The sequence below is a fragment of the Talpa europaea genome (assembly GCF_964194135.1).
Source record: "Talpa europaea genome assembly, chromosome: 14".
Taxonomy (NCBI): Eukaryota; Metazoa; Chordata; class Mammalia; order Eulipotyphla; family Talpidae; genus Talpa; species Talpa europaea.
This window is the reverse complement of record NC_140082.1, coordinates 6572450-6590932: the sequence shown is the minus strand read 5'-3', so window position 1 is coordinate 6590932 and position 18483 is coordinate 6572450. Positions and strand designations below refer to the sequence as shown.

Here is an 18483-nt window from a genome sequence, read left to right as displayed (position 1 = left end):
AGTGCTCGAGACGGAGCCCAGGGCCACTGGTGGGGTGGCCCATCCCGGTGCCCACCTGCCGGTACCAGTGCTTGACCAGCCGGATCAGACTCTTGAGCTTGGTGGGGCGGGAGCTGATGAAGTCGCGCTGCAGCTCCGTGAAGCAGCAGGAGTACTCGCCCGCGTTGTTGTAGCTGTGGATGAGGTCCACGTAGACGCGAGGGCTGGGCCTGGCGCCCGAGGGCAGCTGGCCTGGGGACGAAAGGGGGAGGTCACCAGGGCTTCCTTTCCCAGAATGCCGCGGGGCCCACTGAGAAGGGCCTTGAGCCCTCCTACCTGGGCCTTTCCAGAGGCCTGGGACCCCGGGGTGCAGGGCAGGGGGAGGCGGGCACAGGAGTTTGTGGGTGGAATGCAAGACCAGAGAGGTCCCTGGTGACAATCTTATTCTCCTCCCCCCTTTCAACCCACCTGCTCACCCATCGCGGAGAAAGTCGCTGCGGGAGCTGGCCTGTCTCTAGCGCTCCCCACCCACACTCATCTCTGACAAAGGGGGAGCCGGTGTCCTCATGTCCACCAGGGAGTGGGCCTGTATGTGGCGGGAACCACCATCGCCATCCTGGTGGGATCCAGCTCAAGGGTGACCCTCCCCCCAGCCCCCCTACACTCGCTGACACCCCCCCCCCCCACCGACTGCAGATTCAGGTCTCTCTTGCTCCTTGTTTTCCAGAACTCAGGAACCAAGCACATTCAGAGATGGGATTTCCTCACCCTGCAATCTCTCCCGGCCCAACCCAGGCCTGCGTACCTCCCAGGGGATGTGTCTGTGGTTCCAGAGCATTTGCCTCAGGTGCCTGCAGACCGCAGGGCACAGGGCAGGTATGTTTATTGAATGGATGATCGGATGGATCTGTGGCAGGTGGGGGAGGTGGTCCCCAAGTACTCAGAGCTGGGGGAGGGGCATTAAGGCACTTCCCATCTCCTCAGACACTGGGGCGCTAGGCAGGGAAATGACCTTGACCCTCACTTGAGGTCATCGCGTGTGCTGGTGGGACCGTGACTCGAGCCCAGCCCAGCGGTACTGCTCGCCCAAACAGCACCTTTGGGTAAACTGGAAATGTGCCGTTTGCTGCAGACGCTTGGCAGGAAAGGAGCACGGAACACACCGGCACAGTGGAGAGTGCGAGCCAGTGCTTGGGCGTGCGCTGCAGGAGCTCTGCCCAGCTGTCCCCACGGCCTCCCCTGCTTCCCCCGGCTCAGGCCGGCTCTGGGCGGCTCACCGAGGGCGTCAAAGGCCGGCAGCACGTCGAAGTCCACGCTCTGGTCCAGCAGCGTGCGGGACGTCAGCGAGAAGCTCAGCACGCGGGGATTCTCCCACTTGGAGATCTCGAACTTCACCTCCAACTGCAGCTCCCGCTGACACGCCTCCAGCTGGGTGCGGATCTCCGAGATGACCTCCGCCCGCTTGTCGCCTTGCTCAGTGTAGCCGCTGAAGCAGCTGAGGAACACCACCAGGTCGGCGTCCGAGCGGCCTCGCAGAGCCGTGCCTTTGGCCGAAGAGCCACCCTGGGGAGGGCGAGGCAGTGGGTGACCCTGGAAGCGCTGCCTGCTGTCCTCCTACCAGAGTCTGTGCTCTGGGTTAGGAACCGGCTGTGTGACCTTGGGCCAGTCACCTAACCTCGCGGTTTTACATCTTTCATGTGTAACCAGTACATAGCATGACAGTGAGGAAAAGGCATGCCAAACGCAAAAGTTCTCCTTCCATCATGTTTGGGGGGGATTTAAGAGGTTTCTTTGAGGCCTGAGGTTCTCAAGCCTGTCTGCAGCAGAGTTTTTAAAAAATGACCCGACTCATATAATCCTGAGATTATGATTTAATAAGCCTGGGGAGGGACTTGGGCAACAATATATTATTTTAAAGTCTCTCTGTGATGCTAAGGGAAGCCATGGTTGAGCCAGGCTACCCCCCTAAGTGTTATGGAAGAGGCAGGCGAGGGTCACTGAGGGTCGGGAATCAGCCTGGGGGCACACAGCAAACCATCAGGCCTGGGGCTTCTCATTGGCTGCCACTATGCTGATGCTTTCTAGAACTGATGTGGGTCTTGCTTGTGACTCTCCAATCAGGGACTGGTCATACCTGGTGAGAGGAGAATGTGAGTTTTCGTAAAGCTCAGCACCTCTCCACCTTGCTGTCTACTAGCCCCAGTGATTGGTTCAGGGCTGGGTATGTTACCCAAACAGGCCAAAGAGACTCTATTCCCAGATTAGTATTTGAATTTTGAGAAAAGAGAATTCCCCTGTTGGAAGCCTGGAATTGCCAAGGACTATCATATGGAAAGGACCTGATCTAGGCAGAAGGCAGAGCCAGGAGCTGGGGGGGAAAGCTGGGTCCTGATGATGCTGCATGGGCTCCTGGATGTAGCTGTGCCTGAAGGTGACATTATTCCAGGGTTTTCCATTTAGGTTAGCCAATACATAGCAATACTTTGTTGCTTCTTTTGAGTTGACTGTCGTGACCCAAAGAGACTTGTTGGGCACAACTGGGCCCTCCCTCTGCCATCCACCCACAGCCACATTCTGTGGGTCCTCCATGTTTGCCCCGTGCTGGTAATGGCAAAGACCACAGAAGTGGGTCAGGCCTGGGCCTGGCATGGGAGAGATCACCACCCACCTCTCCCAAATCCCTCTGGGGACTCACCTTGACCACCTTGAGCACCTTGATGGGAGAATTCTGGAAGCAGTTTTCCCGCAGGAACGAGCAGATGGTATCGACAGCCTTGCTCACCTGAGTCAGGAACTGGCGGTTAGGCTGGAGAAACTCACAGATGAACTTGTCCAGGTGTCCGGCTGGGGTTTGGTAAAGAAGAGCCGGCTGCAGAGAGAATTCAGGTGGGACCAGCTCGAGATGGGATTCCCTATGAGCGTCCAGGCCTGGCTCTTGATAGGCTACGAGGCCAAGATGCCCAGCATCTCCCCTCTCTCTTCCTGCTCAGCTGGTTGGCAGGTCCTTGAGGTAGGCAGCATTCGAGAGACCTCAGTTCAAGTTCCTCCACCAACACACAGCCTCAGTTTCCCCTCTTGAATGGGGATGATGGTGAGGCCCAAGCCTCACTAGATAGACTTGAGTGTTAGACACTGGTTATGAGCTGCTGTTGCAAAACAGCAAAGGCAGTAAAATCATACCCCTTTGGGGCTGCAAATGACTATTTTCTTAAGTGGGGTTCCCTTGAAGAAGGGCCTGTGATAGGGGTTTGTGTGTATGCGGTGAGCTGGGGCAGTGTTTACAGGCGAAGGGGGCAGGAGAGGGAGCCAAACAAGATCAGGGCCTCCCTCAGCTGGACAACACTACTTCCGGACCCCACCGGCAGCTCTGGAACACGATTTGCCCCACAGAGCTGGTCCTGACTTGCAACGATGCGGCCTTTGCCCGGCTCTTACCAGCACGTCCCAGGGCTGCAGGGGCATCCCCTCTCCACTCAAAACGCAGGCCTGTGTCTCCAGGGTGGCCGCTTCCTGGGCCAGCCGCTCCCAGTTCCCCTGCCCCACGTTCCAGGTGGGGTCGGCAGGGTCCAGGATCAGGGGCCTGCAGGCAGAATGGATGGGCAGGCAGGTGGGAAAGTGGGGGTCAGTGAAGAGGCAGGGATTTGGGAGGGACAGGGAAGGGGTGTGGAGGCTGGGAAAGAAACTCTAGCCGGCCTGATCTCACCCAGGCACAGCACGACACCTCCCTTCCACGCCCACCCCCCCCAACTCCTGGCTGCCTTGGTCAGGAAGCTCTTGGGTGATCTCATAATTCTAGAAAAGGTTTTTATTGTGTTAATAAAACTGGCCTTGGCCTTTGGGACTGCTGCTCCCACACTTCCTTAGCAGAGTCCAGAGGAAGCAGTGTTAAAGGGGGGTTGGAGGACCAGACTTCGCCCTGGACACCCCCCTGGACACAGTGATCCAGGGGGACCAGGAGATGCAGGCGGTGATGGGGACGCGGGTGTGCACCTGGGTTTCCGAAGCTGGCCGAGGAGGTGCGTTCTCAGAGCTGGGTCCTCAAAGCCATAGTTGACTGTCCAGTAGACACAGAGCTGCTGGTGTTGCTGAATAAGTCCCAGGACGGTCCTCAGGCCTTGGGCCATGTTGAAACCATTCTCCTTGCAGCCCTGCTCCCAGGCAAAGATGGTCAGGAGCTCCAGGGCGTAGGCGGGGGGCAGAGTGGCACAGGCTGGCTGCTCTCCGATCTGCGCTTCCACCTAGGTGACCCAAGGCCAAGCACAGAATCAGTGGAGGTGAACACCTACTGTGTGCTAAATGTGACACTAAGCACTTGGAGGAGGAAGGAGATGCAAAATCACAGAACAAAAACTTGGAGATGGCCTGGCTCATACTTCTCACTTTATGGGGAGATAAACTGAGGTCCAGAGGAGTTAGTGACTTGCCTAAGGTTGCACAGGAGGCTAAGAAGTTCAGACTTGGCCTTTGTCTGGGGTCTCATCCCAAATGTTATATGAGGGTCACTGCATGGGAACGGGGGTGGCAATATGCTCATCTTGGTACCCTAACACCCAGCATAACAGCCGGCAATAGTGGGTGCCCAGCTGACAGATGTTTGTGGAATAGGAATGAAAGCACGTTGGCATTCAGAGCGCTTAGTGAGGGCACCGGACGGATGCTCAGGATTAAGAAGATGGCGGCTGGGAGGAACAGCACAAGCAAAAGAAAAGACAGGCAGAGCATTAGCAGTATGAAGAGGGGAGAAACACATTGGCTGGAGAGGAATGTGAGCCTTAACCACAAGAAATGCAGAGTTTGGTCTTGAAGGAGCAAAGCTGCTCTCGCTGGTCTGGAAAAGACACGGACGCTGGAGGAGGTAGTCGTTCCACTTGGGATGGCCAATGAAATGCCAACGAGGGAAGATGTCTGCTCAGGGGAGGAGCCGTTGGGCGAGGCAGTTGCCATGGCAACAGCTGCATCCAGGGAGGAGCACAGATATGGCAGCCTCACCTGGCGGTACCAGTGCTTCACCAGCAGGATCAGGGCCTTCAGCTTGACTGGGCGGGTGTTCACGAAGTTCCTCCGCAGCTCTGCGAAACAGGTCGCGTGCTCGCCTTCCTGGCAGCCGCTGAGGAGGAGGCGGGTGTAGACCCCGGGTTCAGGTTTGGCGCCAGACCTGAGCTGTCCTGTGGACATTGAAACACTCTTGGCGCACAATTCCAATCGAAGACAGCAGCAGCATTCCCCACCCCATGTGCTGACGTGTTCCCCATCACGGAGCCTCAAAGCATTAAAAGCAAAACTTTACAGAGAGAAACTGACGCATCTCCATTCAAAGCGGGAGTTTGTCAGGTTTCCCATTCAGAACTGATAGATCAGGCAAGCAAAAAATCAGTGGTGCAGATGTGAAGGCAGCAAACTAGATGGAAAGGCTGGAAGCAGAAACCCACGTTGGACAAGGGACAGCCAACATCTCTTCAGTCATTAGCACCCGAGGGAGTGCTCAGCAATTCTAAAGAACTGACACCACATAAGGTATATTTTTTGATTACAATTCAAAATAGAAAAAGAGAAGTAAGACAAAAGCAAACAAGGGAACAAGATCCCAGAACACCCCTTTGGAAGCCCACTTCCAAATATTTATGGATGAAAGAATATACCATACGTTCGCAATTTAAAGTACAAAATATTTAGACCTGAGTGATTAAAAAAATTATACATAGAAACCATTTGTCAGACACCTTTCGAGGTGCTTTAGGGAGAAACGTACACAGCATTTATGAAGATTATCACTACGCTGAGATTTAGCTCAAAAAGTGTGATTGGCTAACTAAAAAAGTTAACCTAAAAGTAAACCTCTCGAAATAAGGACATTGGGCCATACAATTTAAAAACAAATCCCAAGCAGACATGGAGAACACTTAAAATTGGTTAAATTGTGATTGGGGTACACGGGTGTATGCATGCTGTCGATGGTTTTCTGTATGATTGAAACATTTCATGATTAAAACTTCCATAGTTAAAATCACTGAATGGTTAGGAGTTGGTGATGACTTTGGTGAATCAAGAGTTTTCAGTGCTTGGGGAAGTAGGGGAATTAGGACCACCGAGAAGATGGCAGGCACCCCGTTCGTTGCTCCCTGGTTCCCTGGGGTCCCTGTTACTGTCCACGGCACAGGCTGGGCAGCCCTTACCCACGGCATCGAAGACGGGCAGCAGGCTCACATCCACCCAGCTCTTGAGGGTGGAGGACACCAGCTGCAACTGCAGAGCCTCGGGTGCATTCTGCTCGGGGAACTGGAGGCTCAGCCCCGGGACTGGGTCCTGCCAGCAAGATTCCAGCTGTGCCCGCATCTCAGCCAGGATCTTTGCACCGTGGGTGCCCTGATCCTTATAATCCTTGAAGCAGTTGAGGAAGATGATGAGTTCGGCATCACAGCCACCCCTGAGGTCGGTGCCCCGGCCGAAGGAGCCCCCCTGCAGAGGGAAGAACATCTCAGACCACCGGCTCTCTCTGAGCCCAGGAGTCAGGCTCTGAGCACCCCCAACCCTGCCCCAGCTGCAGCCTTGACACTGCTTTCTTGCTGATGTCCTGTCTGGGAGCACTAGGGAAGAGTCAGGATTCTTGAGCCCTGTGACCTCTGACCCAGAGAAGCAGGCAGAGTCAGAGCCTGCACCTGCCTCCTGACCCGAGCTGGCCCGGGCAGCCTGCATGGTCACACCAACCAGCAGGCCAGGTGACGGCGCTGGGGGTGGGGGTGGAGATCAAAGATTTCAGCCAAACAGCTGCAGCACCTACTCAGCACACATCTGGACACAGACTGCTGATTAAGAGCCCAGGGCCAAATGGGACCTGCATAGGTTCTCAATCCATTCATTTATTCACTCATTCATTCATTCAACCGAATTCATGGAGCTCTTACATGTACCAGATATGCCAGTGGATGAAAGTAACAAGCTCTCCTGGAACTTATATTCTGGCAGGGGGAGCAGAGGGAGGGATGGTTAGCAAGCAGTGACCCTCAGAAAGTGCTAGGAGGCCAACAGATCCATAAGGGGACTGGGAGGGGAGTGGAGTTTGTGAATTTAATTGAGCAGTCAGGCCTCTGTGAGCCCATCACATGCACGCGTGTGTTTAGTCTGGGGGTGGGGTGGAAGCCAGGGAATGGAAAGTCCACGGTAGAGATGGCCTCCAAGCCAGGATGAGCCTTGAGGGGCCTGGGATGTGAGTCACAGACTTAAAGGAGGGGAGGGGAGAGCCAAGTGTAAGGAGGCAGAGCATTCCAGAAAGAGAGGCGTGAAGGCAGATGTGTGCTGGGCAGCTCAAGAAGCCTGGAGGCCAGTGTGGAATAGGTCGAGGTCAGAGAGACCAGAGTCAAGATCGCATGGCCTTCAGGCCAGCCATGAAACCACAGAGGATTTTAAGCCCAGGAGGAAAGTGATCTGCTTATGGTAATAGTGATTTTTTTTTTAAAAGATTTATTTATTTATTCATACAAGCACTGGGTACAGTCAGAAGCGCGGGAGGGTGAGAGAATTCACCAGAGCCAGAGCGGGGAGCAGAGCAGGCAGAAGGACCGAAGTGCACTGCTGAGGGGAGCAGCGGACAGCAGGAGAGGTCTGCGCGCCATGTAGGACCCTCCTCTGGTGGCCGGGGAGCAGCCGGGGATCAAACTGGTGCTGCAGAGGCTGCGGGCAGCTTCGCAACCCAGCGCTCAACCGCTGTGCCACCAGGGAGGCCCTGGTAATAGTGATTTTAAAAGATTATACCATTAAAAAAATGGTGGCACTTAAATATATACCTTCTGGCCTGCAAATCATGCCTGTGTGGTGTCTACTTCCCTGCCAGCCCTCAGCTCAGCTGCATTGTTGTGGCCTGTTCCCTCCCCACAGGGGCTCCCGCAGGGTCCCATCAGTGTCCCCACCTGCCCGACTCACCTTGCTGACTCTCGAGGGCTTGTGGGCACAGTTCTGGAGGCAACGTAAGATGACATCAATGGCCTGGCCCACCTGCTTCTGGAACTGGGGGTTGGGTTTCAGGTGTTCCTGGATAAAGTGGTCCAGCTCCTTGGCGGAGATTTGAGAAAGATCCAAGACCCTCCCCGGCAGAGAAGGGGTGATGCTGGAGGCCCCTAAGGGGCAGGGAGCTGGGCGTGGAGGCTGCAGGCTCACTGACCTTGGGCACACAGCATCGAGGCTCCTGCTGTCCTCAGGGATCCTCTGGGCTGGGTCTCGCTGGATAGGGTGGTCCAAACCCAGATGGCTGGCTGATGGGAGGCCCTGGAAGTTTTTAGAAATCGCTGTCTTCTACAAACAGTGCAGAGATTTCCATGTCTGCTCTCCTGACACCTCACCCACTGTGCAGTCAGGGTGACGAGGCTCAGAGAGAGAAATGGGAAGGTCACTGCTAGCCCAGTGGCGCCCTAGGATAAGGGCCCTGCAGCGGGGCTAAGCGATGACCAAGTCCCCTGTGGTGCAGAGACAGCTTGGTAAGCAGACAATAGCTGCACAAAGACAGAGGTGTTCCTTCCTCCAGGCAGCGACTGGATTGGTGATCAGATGTTCCGCACGCCTGCTGCCCCCACTTTTCCCTTTCTGTTCCACACCTCCCAGCCCTGGCACATAGTAGGTGCTCAGGAAACACTGAGCATACACATCTGGCATAAAATCCAAGGCTCACTCACTGGCCCCTCCCAGGGCTGCACGGGTTCCCCAGCCGCCTGCAGAAAGCCTGGACGCTCACAGCAGGACTCTGCCTCCTGGGCCAGCACATGCCAGTGCCAGGTCACCCCATTCCCCACATCCCACGTAGGGTCAGCTGGGTCCAGGATCACAGGCCTGAAAATCCAGAGGACAAGAAGATTCCAGTTAGCAAGAAGGTCAAGTTCAGGGATGCTGGAGTCAAGTCCAGTCCCAACGCTGCTACTTTTCAGCTGTGTGACGTGAGCCTCAGTTTTCTCATCTTCAAAATGGGGATAAACTCAATGCCTGCCTGGTGGACTGTTATGGAGATTACACTGGAGCAAGGGTCCTCAGCTCTGGCTGCATATCAGAATCACAAGCTACCTGGCTCCACCCCTGGGGATGCTGAGTTACACCCTCAGATGATGTGTGTACCATCGCACACAACAACAACCCCACTTGTAATAGCCTTGGAGTAGAAACAACGCAGATGTCCATCAGCAGCGTGATGGAAAACATATCGTGATAAATTCACACGAGGGAATACTATTCAGCGATGAAAAAGAATGAGTGTCAATGACACCCAACTCCATGGAAAGATCTCAAGAACCTAATGTTGAGGAGCATCCAGACAGAAATGTACACACTGTGTGATTCTATTTAAATAATATTTAAAAACAGACCAAGTATAATGTTCATCATCAGGCTGGGCTACCTGTGGGATGCCACTGACTGGGAGAGGCAAAAGGGAAGCTCCTGGGGCTGGCGGTACCCTGCCTTGATGTGCTGTGGTTTCATAGGTGTCTTCTCACTTTGTAGAAAGTCACCAAAATGTGCACTTCAGACTAGGTAGACGTCATTGAAATGTTCACACCCACAGTGTTGTATGTTTAAAACTCTCCCAGTGATCCTAATTTGCATCTGGGGCTAAATCCACCCATTTAGAAAGTGCTCACGCAAGATTTGGCTTTGGCCCATGTGCAAGCCCTCAGTAGATATGACCTTGTCATTGCAGATTCTCTCCATGGCCCAGGGATGGGAGAGTGACAGGGGGCAAGGAGCGGGGTACCAGGGGGCACCTGGGTCTCTCAAGCTGACGCTGCAAGAACTGCTTGATGGCTGGGTCCTCAAAGCCATAGTTGAGGGTCCAGAAAACACACAGGTGCTGATACTGCTGGATCAGGCCCAGGACAGTCCGGAAGCCTTGGGCCAGGCTGAAGGCGTCTTTCCCGCAGCCCTGCTCCCAGGCGAAGATGGTCAGCAGCTCCAGGGCATAGGCCGGGGGCAGCAGCTCCTTCCTTGTCCCCGGCGGGCACACCTGTAGGATGGCAGAGCAGGGAACTCAGAGGATGAAGGTGGTGGGGAGAGCCCAAGGTCTCTGAAGAACTTTGCGGGATTGCTCAGTCTCCAGCGTAGGGACCCACAGGCTGAGCCTGGGACGAGGTGCTGTGTTCCAAGTATTCCAAGAGCAATCTGGTGTTGCATGTGCCGGGTTCAGCAAGTGCTTGGCTCCTAATTGGGAGGGGGGGTAGTGTAGCGAAGAGAGGTATGAGATTAAAGCATCCAGGACGGGGAAGCAGACTGGGAGAAATCAGGCATTGTCTGAGACTGTCACCGACCCCCCAGATACAAGCAAGGCAGATCTGGGGTCCCAGTCGAAGGGCTGATTGGCAAAGATGAGCAGTTTGGTACCCAAGGAGAAGGGCATCAGGTGGTCCAAGAGGAGACAGCACAGTGGATTCTTGCTCTGTCGTCCCTATTAGCCCCTGGAGCCTCTACCCTGACACATGTGTCTTCTGTCTGTCCCAAGTACCTGAGAGCAAAACCCTCTGGCGGCCTCACCTGGCGGTACCAGTGCTTCACCAGCAGGATCAGGGCCTTCAGCTTGACTGGGCGGGTGTTCACGAAGTTCCTCCTCAGCTCTGCGAAACAGGCCGCGTGCTCGCCTTCCTGGCAGCCGCTGAGGAGGAGGCGGGAGTAGACCCGGGGCTCAGGTTTGGCGCCAGAGCTGAGCTGCCCTGTGGGTGTGAAGCCGCGAGTCAGGAAGGGTGCTGAGCACACAGGATGGGGGGCAGTGTTGGTGCTGGACTCAGCTGGGGGTGTTGTGAGGCAGCGGGGGGATTCGGAGAGTGGACTCTGCCAGCCTGGGACTGGGGGCTGGGAGAAGAGCCTGGAGCTTGTCAGGAGGCAGGGAGGAAGGTTGTGCTCCAGTCTGCAGGGGGCCCCTTCCTCCTGAAAGGCCAGGCAGCCCCAGGACTGGGCCAAAGAAGCCCAGCGAAATTCCAAGGCAGCTCAACAGGAAAGAGGCTCCCTCCTGAGTTGGGAGGACCTGGTCATTCTCTGCTCCCCAGTCCTCCCTCCGGCCAGTTCTACGGTACTTCTTAACCCTCGCCCCGGGGAGAAGACGACAAAGCTGGAGGACTGCAAGGGAAGCAGTTCTGCTTCCTGTGCTGTGGCTGCTCAGATTTTTTGAGTTCTAATCCATGCCGGGCACCATGCTGCCATTTCACACGAGCCCCCTCAGTGTCTTCCAGCCAAAACCCTGGGAGTTTACATCAGGGGAAATGAAGGTGCTCTGCCCAAGGCTGGCCAACGAAGGGGCAGAAGCAGAACTCAGGACTGGCTGAGATTACACGTGTCCTTCATCACGCCCCACAGCAGGGCTTGGGGAAGGTAAACTCTATTATTTGAAGGTCCCTGCCATCACTTGCTGTGTGACTGCAGGAGAGTGACTGCATGTGCCTTAGTGTCCCTGTTGGTAAAACAGAAGATAAAATAGTATAGAGCTCATAGGTTTGCTTTTAGGAGTTAATGATTTAAAACATGTCCAGTGTTTGGGATAGTTACTGTCTAATCAGTAGCAGAAATTATGATTTGGATATCCATAACCAGAGAGTGGGATTGCAGGTGTGGGGCTGTCTGCTAGGATATTGTAACCCTGGATAAACTCAAGATAGCTATCTCCGAGGGCATCATGGTAACTAATAATAATAATAATAATAATAGAAAAATGGTAATAGTAATAACAGAAATGAGAAAAGCAAATACTCCTATAGCCCTATCAGGCACTGTTCTAACTTCATTACATGTATTAACACACAGTCTTTCCAACAACTCAACAGTATAGACAGATTTCTATCGTCCTGTTATGATTATACTCATTGGACAGATGAGGACACAGGGGCATATTATTGCATTCAATCAAGCACGAGTCTATAACAGAGAATGCAAAAACCACATTAATGTTTTTGAGATAAGAGAAGATTTTGCAGAATTCTGGTTTGTTTCCAGATCACTGCTGCCTGCATTTTTTTTTTTTTTTTTTTTTAGTTAGTTGCCTTTGCTGTTGGGGTATCTGCAGAAGGGCTGAGCAGCCCTGCTTGAGGAGGAGGTTGAAGGCAATTTTCCAGGGATGTTTAAGCCAGGGCCAAACACCTTGGCAGTGGGACCACAGGCCTTCCTGGCCCTTGTCTGATCCAAACCCAATATGTTTTGACAAGAAACTGAAGCTCAGAGAGGGTTGCCAGGTCGCACAGCAAGTAGGTGGCAGGTTTAGAACTGGGAGTCCTGTCTTTCTCCCAATGATCTGGCCCTCAATTCTGGAACGGGCCAGACACCCCTTACCCAGGGCATCAAAGGCAAGCACCAGGCTCACATCCATCCGGTTTTCACAGTTTGTGGATGCGAGACAGAACTGTAAGACTCCGGGCATGTCCTGCTCAGGAAGCTCAAGGCTCAGACCGGGGATGGGGTCCTGCGACCAGGATTCCAGCAGGGCCCGCATCTCATTGAGGATCTCTGTACGGTGAGTCCCCTGGTCCTCATAACTCTTAAAGCAATCGAGGAAGATGACAAGTTCAGAATCACAGCTGCCCCTCAGAGCTGTGCCCCGGCCAGAGGAGCCTCCCTGTGAAGAAAAAACAAACAAACAAACAAAAAAAGCAAAACTCAGAATCCTGCACACTCCAATCCTGGTGCCCACACTGCCTGGCAGGCAACTTGATTGAGGCAGATGGGCTGGGTGGAGAGTATGGTCACACAACTCCAGGGATTTGGAGCCAGGCAGGAAAGTGGGCCCAGAACGGCTGGGCCCGACTTTTTGAGAAAGGCAATTTTCAGATATAAACCCATGACTTTTAAAGGTTGGCAATTAACTAAAAAAAATTGCGGGTGAAACAAATTCTGGTTTGCAAAACACGTTGTGACCTTTGCCTGGGATCAGGACACAACCTTGATAAGATTCGATGAACTTGTGTGTTTCTTTCTGCAGCACTTCTAGCCTGGGCACTTGGGAAGAAAACTCATTATCAGAACTTCTGCTTTGTGCCTGGCACTCTGGCAAGTGTCTGAGACCTGTAATCCCCTTCCAGTAGGCAAGATCTCCTGGTTGCATCGGTTACATGTGGGTGAGGCTCAGAGGGGTGAATCCAGTAGCTTAACCAGTGAGAAGAAATGGGATTAACCCTGCAGAGGCCACTTGCTACCAAACTGGGCTTGGCAATTACTCCAAATTGGTTCTTTGACTCCGACACTTGCACGTTATGAGCTGCCAACAAGACAGGGGTGGGGGTGCGGGCAGGCCAGAGCACAGAGGAAGATCAGAGACGGAGGCTTTGCACACAATCATCTTAGCTTTCCTAGCCAGGCTCTGACCAAATCGACCAGGCAAGGGCAAGGAGGTTGCTCACGCTTCCTGGCCCCACCCACCCCAGCAGAAGTCACCCCAGGAGAAGGATTTGAACGCAGGGATCAGCTTCCAAACCCATATTCTAGCTTTCTCCCCATCCATTAATTCACTTAAAATAGTTTTTATTATGAAAGTTTCTAACCCTATTATGAAAATTTCTAGGAAGAGGAAATTTTAAAGTTTTTTCCCCCCTGTGCTCCAGTTGTTTGACTCCCCTGTCTCCTCTTTTTGTGGTTTTAACAGAAATTCCAGCCTACATGTCATTTCACCCCCATACATGGTGAAGTGAAGGGCGATTTCCCCCCAGAGAACACTTGACAGTGTCTGTGTAGTAGGATTCCCTCTAGTTTTTAAATAACAAAGACAAACCCTAAAAGTTTAGGAATAGGCAGAATTAAACCCTGACCCCCAAATTGTATCTCCTCTTTAGGATTAATTCTTAATCCAGTGAATCGCATGTGCCCTACACCCTCTCTTTTTTTTTTTTTTTTTTTTTATAGAGGCATGCTTTATTTATTTGTTTGCTGGTTTGTTTGTTTGTTTTGTTTATACATGCACTGGGTACAGTCAGAAGCGCGGGAGGGAGGGTGAGAGAATTCACCAGAGCCAGAGCGGGGAGCAGAGCAGGCAGAAGGACCGAAGTACACTGCTGAGGGGAGCAGCGGGCGGCAGGAGAGGTCTGCGCGCCATGTGGGACCCTCCTCCGGTGGCCGGGGAGCAGCCGGGGATCGAACCGGCGCCGCAGAAGCCGCGGGCAGCTTCGCAACCCAGCGCTCAACCGCTGCGCCACCGGGGAGGCCCCCCTACACCCTCTCTTCATGATCAACCAAAACTGGCTCCAAGTACATTCTCGGAAATTAAAAAAATTATGCTACATCCCTGGTAAGTAAGATTCTTTGTGTGCCCCTGGGGTTGACAGTGGCATCAGAAACACCTACAGGTTGCTGAAGGGAACCCCCTGCTGGGAAAGCCAGACACCTTGTCTCCTGCAGGCTGGACTACCCACCCCAGGACGAGCAAGGTGAGGGTCCGATGAGGAAACAGTCCTGTAACTGACCATGCAAATTTCAAAAGGCTGGAACCAGAATGTGGGGAGTGAGGAGGAAGCAGAGATGACTAAAGGTCCTTACAGCAACCCAACCCCACCCCAGAGTGAGACATTCCACAGAGTGAGAAATTCCACGAAAGAACAATATAAAAGACCACCCCAGCCCCTCACGAAGGCAGGCTTCACCCTCTGTCTAGGCAAGTGTCTCTTTTTCTTAATAAGCCTGCGGTGTGCTGGCTAGGGTGACTCTTGAATTCATACTTGATGGAATCCAAGAACCCCCTACTTGTCCCACATCATCTGGAGACATTACTGGTGGTCAACACTGGGGCCCATTCACGCCAGCCCCAGGGAGGTCCTTAGGCCATAACTCCCGTCACCCCTTCTTTGCTTTCTGATCCAACCAGAGCCGCAGGCTCTTCTCAGAGATTTCACTGCAGCCCTGGACTCAGCCATTGCTCCAAGTGTCCTTTCAGGGGGACTAGCGCCTCCAGACTGGACGTGAACCCACAGATCTCCCCACTTAGCCAGTCCTTCTTCCAAGCCCCAAGTGGTCATATGTCCATCAGCTAAATTCAACCGTGGCATCTGTTGCAGGTTTCTAGGGAAGCTAAGGATGCCGAGGTTTTAGAGACCCGTAAATGCTTGCTCTGCAGAAATTCCCCGTCCGTCTCAAAGGCAGAAATCTGCTTCCACGTAGCCTGGGTTACACGTGTGCCCTCCTGGCCCCCTCTCCAGCTCAGGTCAGCTCTGGGCTCCCAAGAGCTGCCCTTTGGCACTCTGCCATGCTGGGGCTTCATCCCTTCCCCAATAAGCTCCAAGTTCCCCTGCCCCACCAGGCTCCCTCATCTAGTTTGGTTTCCCTGGGGACATGGTAGCGGAGGATTTGTCTCCTCCCTGAAACACTGGGCATCCTGAGGTCACAGAGGCAGTGAGATCTTCAAATGACAGACTGGCCCAGCCAAAAGGGCCTGGGGCCATGACTTCATCACACTCAGCCTCAGTTTCCCCATCTATAAAACAGGGACAACAATCCTATTTCGCTGAATGTGAGGACCAAGGGAGAGCATACTGCGTAATGAGCTCTTGTCCATTATTTGTGGGTAATTCCTCAGTAAACTGGCCGTCCTGGCTACTACAGAGCAAGTGCTATTACTTTCGCATCCTTCAGGGTCAGGCACAGTGCAAGGCCCACAGTCTGTTTGCTTGAGTGAGTGAGTGAATCAATGAGTGGATGGATGAGAGGCGGTCACTACAAGCACAGACGCAGGTGGACCTCTTACCAGTTTGGACATGACACTTTCTCCGTGCCTCAGTTTCCCCATGTGCCTCTGGGAGCAGTACGTTTCCAGGGCACTTGGAGCAGCACTGGGGCAGGGCAAGTGTGCCGGGGAAGTGTTAAAGGCATGAGCAGAAGAGCCAATAAAACCCTCCCCATCCCGCTGACTCCATTTCCATGTCTCCAGCCCTCTCCGCGGACTGCTCCAGGTACAGACGGAGACTCTGAGGTCAACCCCGGCCCCCTCCGGGCCCTGTGCCCCGGGGCGCCCACCTTGACGGTTTTCAGCACCTTCCAGGTCCGGGCGGCGGCTCCGGGGCGGCCCCCGTGCGCTCTCAGCGCCGCGTCCAGGGTGCCCAGCGCGCGCCGGGCGTTCTGCAGGAACTCGGGGGGCGGCTGCAGGCTGCCGGCCACCAGGCGGTCCAGCGCGGCGGCGGGGGTGCTGTACACATCCATGGTCCCGGGAGGGGCCGAGGCGCCCGCGCGCCTGGGACCCCAGAGCCTTCCTCGGGCCCCATTGGGCGGGAGAGGGAGTGTCCTGCCGGGCCAGCCTCCTGCGCCAGCCCTTCCCGCTTTCAGTTTCGTTCCTTCTGGGCTCTGGGCCTTTGCTCCCAGCGCCCTGCCCCCTTCTGTCTGTGGCAAGCGTCAGGTTTACCTTCCACCTCCAGCCCCCTGGGGCTCATCGCAACCCAGCAAAAGGCCTCTAGCGCCGCAGGTCCGCAGACACAAGCCCTGGCAGGGGTGACGCTCCCTGAGCATTTAGTAAAGGAGCAGGATTTACGGGGAAAAGTGGCCATGGCCACAGCGAGTGGCCCCTGCCTGCTCCCTGGCGCAGGCTGCGCCGGCACAAGGGACACTGGCTTGTCACTTACCATGGCCCGGAATCCTCCCTGCCCCTGCGGGGGAGGCTGTCACCATCACCCCCACCTGACTCGGGAGGATGTGAAGGGACAGAGAACCTGAGCATCCAGTCCAAGGCCACAAGCTGGCCAGTGGTCCGGCTGGGCTCAACGCGAGCCCAAGCTCAGAGGACTTTCTCTGTCCTCACAGGAGTCAGCTCTTCCGAAGTCCCCTCTGTACTCAGTGCAATGCCAGTAAAAATTCCTTTGTAAAAATTCCAAACCCATCAGGCTGAAATAAACTCTGTCTGCAAGAATTAAGAATTTTTTTTTTTTTAAGCAGGAGTCATGAGAAGGGAAATCAGCTTGGAACGGCACCTCGGGTACACCTGAATCATCACCGAGCTATGAGAGTTCGGTCTTCTTCCACCCAGGCGCATGCGGAGCTGCAGAGGGGACACGTGAGTCCAGCAGTGGCCCTTTGGCGTCCACCTTCACAGGGCCTGTCCTGCCTTTTCGGCTGCTTCCCCCTCACTCTCCCACCCAGGAGACCAGAACCTGCTTCCTCCTCACCTTTAACTCCTCACCCCTCCCACTCTGCTCTGCTGCCCCCCTGGGGAGGGCCGAGCCAATGAACAGAAGGTCCTTAGCATGAGCCTGGAGAAGCCCCTGAGCTCGTGATGGTGCTGGGGGTGCAATGAGCTGCCCGGGGCTGGCCAAGCCCAACTCAAATCCTGTGGCTAGCGGGCCTCATGGAGAGAGGCCCAGGGAGAGTAGGTGATCCTTCCACACTCACTGTGTGGTCTCTGTGTGGGAGTGACAACCCACAGCCTTTGCCAAGACCGTGTAAATAGGGGACCTGTCAGGCAAAGCGCCTGGTCTGAGTCTGGAGGCGAGAACTGCCCCCCATCTTGTCAAGCTCACTAGCATCTTCAGAGATGCTGGGGACCAGCTGGCTGACCAGGAGTGTGTGTGTGTGTGTGGGGTGTGTGTGTGAGAGAGAGAACCCCAAATGAAAGTGGGTCTTACCAAGTGAGTGTATGCAAGCGTGAGTTTTTTGGGGCACCCCAAGGCCTGTGCTGTGTGAGGAAATGCTATCGGATGAGGCCTGTGGCAAAGGCCTGTCTCCTGCTAATATGCTCTGATTTTGTCAAATTAATTCCGTAAGAGGCCAGAACCAGGCTCTTGAGGGTCACACTGATGTGGGGGCTGCAGGGAAGCTTAGACACCCCCAGCTGCAGCTGCTTGGGCACACCCACAGCTCCTTGTTGACAACACCCTCTCCAGCTTCCCGGTAATGTCTCTCCCCTCCACACTGCTGCTGGCTGAATTTCTTCTGGGTTCCCCAAGGCACAAGTCATTCTCCCTTGCATGGAATGCCAGGAATGTCCTGCCGGCTGTCCCCTGGGCTGAGGCTCACAAACTCCTCTGCCCATGGTTGCGTTCCTGGAGTGACTGCTGACAGATCTCCCGGGCTGGGGTGGTAGCCCACAGGCTCCCATCACGTTACAAATAAACCTCAGAGAGAGGCCCTCTCCTACCACCTCACAGCCCCAAGTCCAGGGTGGGGCCAGGGAACGTCCCACCCCCATCAATGTTTTTCACTCATCAAAATAAGTTCTAGCTGCTGCTGCTTCTTTTTTTAAAGAGTTTCTTCTTCTTATTCTTTTTTAAAAGATTTATTTTTTTATTTATACAAGCACTGGGTACAGTCAGAAACGCGGGAGGGTGAGAGAATTCACCAGAGCCAGGGCAGGGAGCAGAGCAGGCAGAAGGACCGAAGTACACTGCTGAGGGGAGCAGCGGGCGGCAGGAGAGGTCTGCACGCCATGTGGGACCCTCCTCCGCTGGCCGGGGAGCAGCCGGGGATCGAACCAGCTTCGCAACCCAGAACTCAACTACTGCGCCACCGGGGAGGCCCAGTTCTAGCTTCTTTTAGGATGAGCTGGATGCCAAGTGCTGGCCTGTACCCACCCCGCTTTAGCTTATC

The 18483-nt window shown here is 54.5% G+C and overlaps 1 protein-coding gene across 1 annotated transcript in view; it reads right to left on the bottom strand.

The window, feature by feature from the left end:
* Positions 1 to 16110, bottom strand: part of LOC311183650 (2'-5'-oligoadenylate synthase 3-like) — a gene marked incomplete at both ends in the record, with an annotated part of 38719 nt that extends 22609 nt beyond the window's left edge. The window contains 13 exons of the mRNA XM_084253194.1: positions 56 to 231; positions 1257 to 1542; positions 2675 to 2848; positions 3415 to 3559; positions 3970 to 4217; positions 4969 to 5144; positions 6153 to 6435; positions 7897 to 8238; positions 8643 to 8796; positions 9720 to 9958; positions 10483 to 10658; positions 12265 to 12547; positions 15928 to 16110. Of these exons, the coding sequence (XP_084109320.1) occupies positions 56 to 231; positions 1257 to 1542; positions 2675 to 2848; positions 3415 to 3559; positions 3970 to 4217; positions 4969 to 5144; positions 6153 to 6435; positions 7897 to 8238; positions 8643 to 8796; positions 9720 to 9958; positions 10483 to 10658; positions 12265 to 12547; positions 15928 to 16110 (2865 nt within the window). The remainder of the gene's footprint in view (positions 1 to 55; positions 232 to 1256; positions 1543 to 2674; positions 2849 to 3414; positions 3560 to 3969; positions 4218 to 4968; positions 5145 to 6152; positions 6436 to 7896; positions 8239 to 8642; positions 8797 to 9719; positions 9959 to 10482; positions 10659 to 12264; positions 12548 to 15927) is intronic.
* Between the last annotated feature and the right edge of the window lie 2373 nt (positions 16111 to 18483).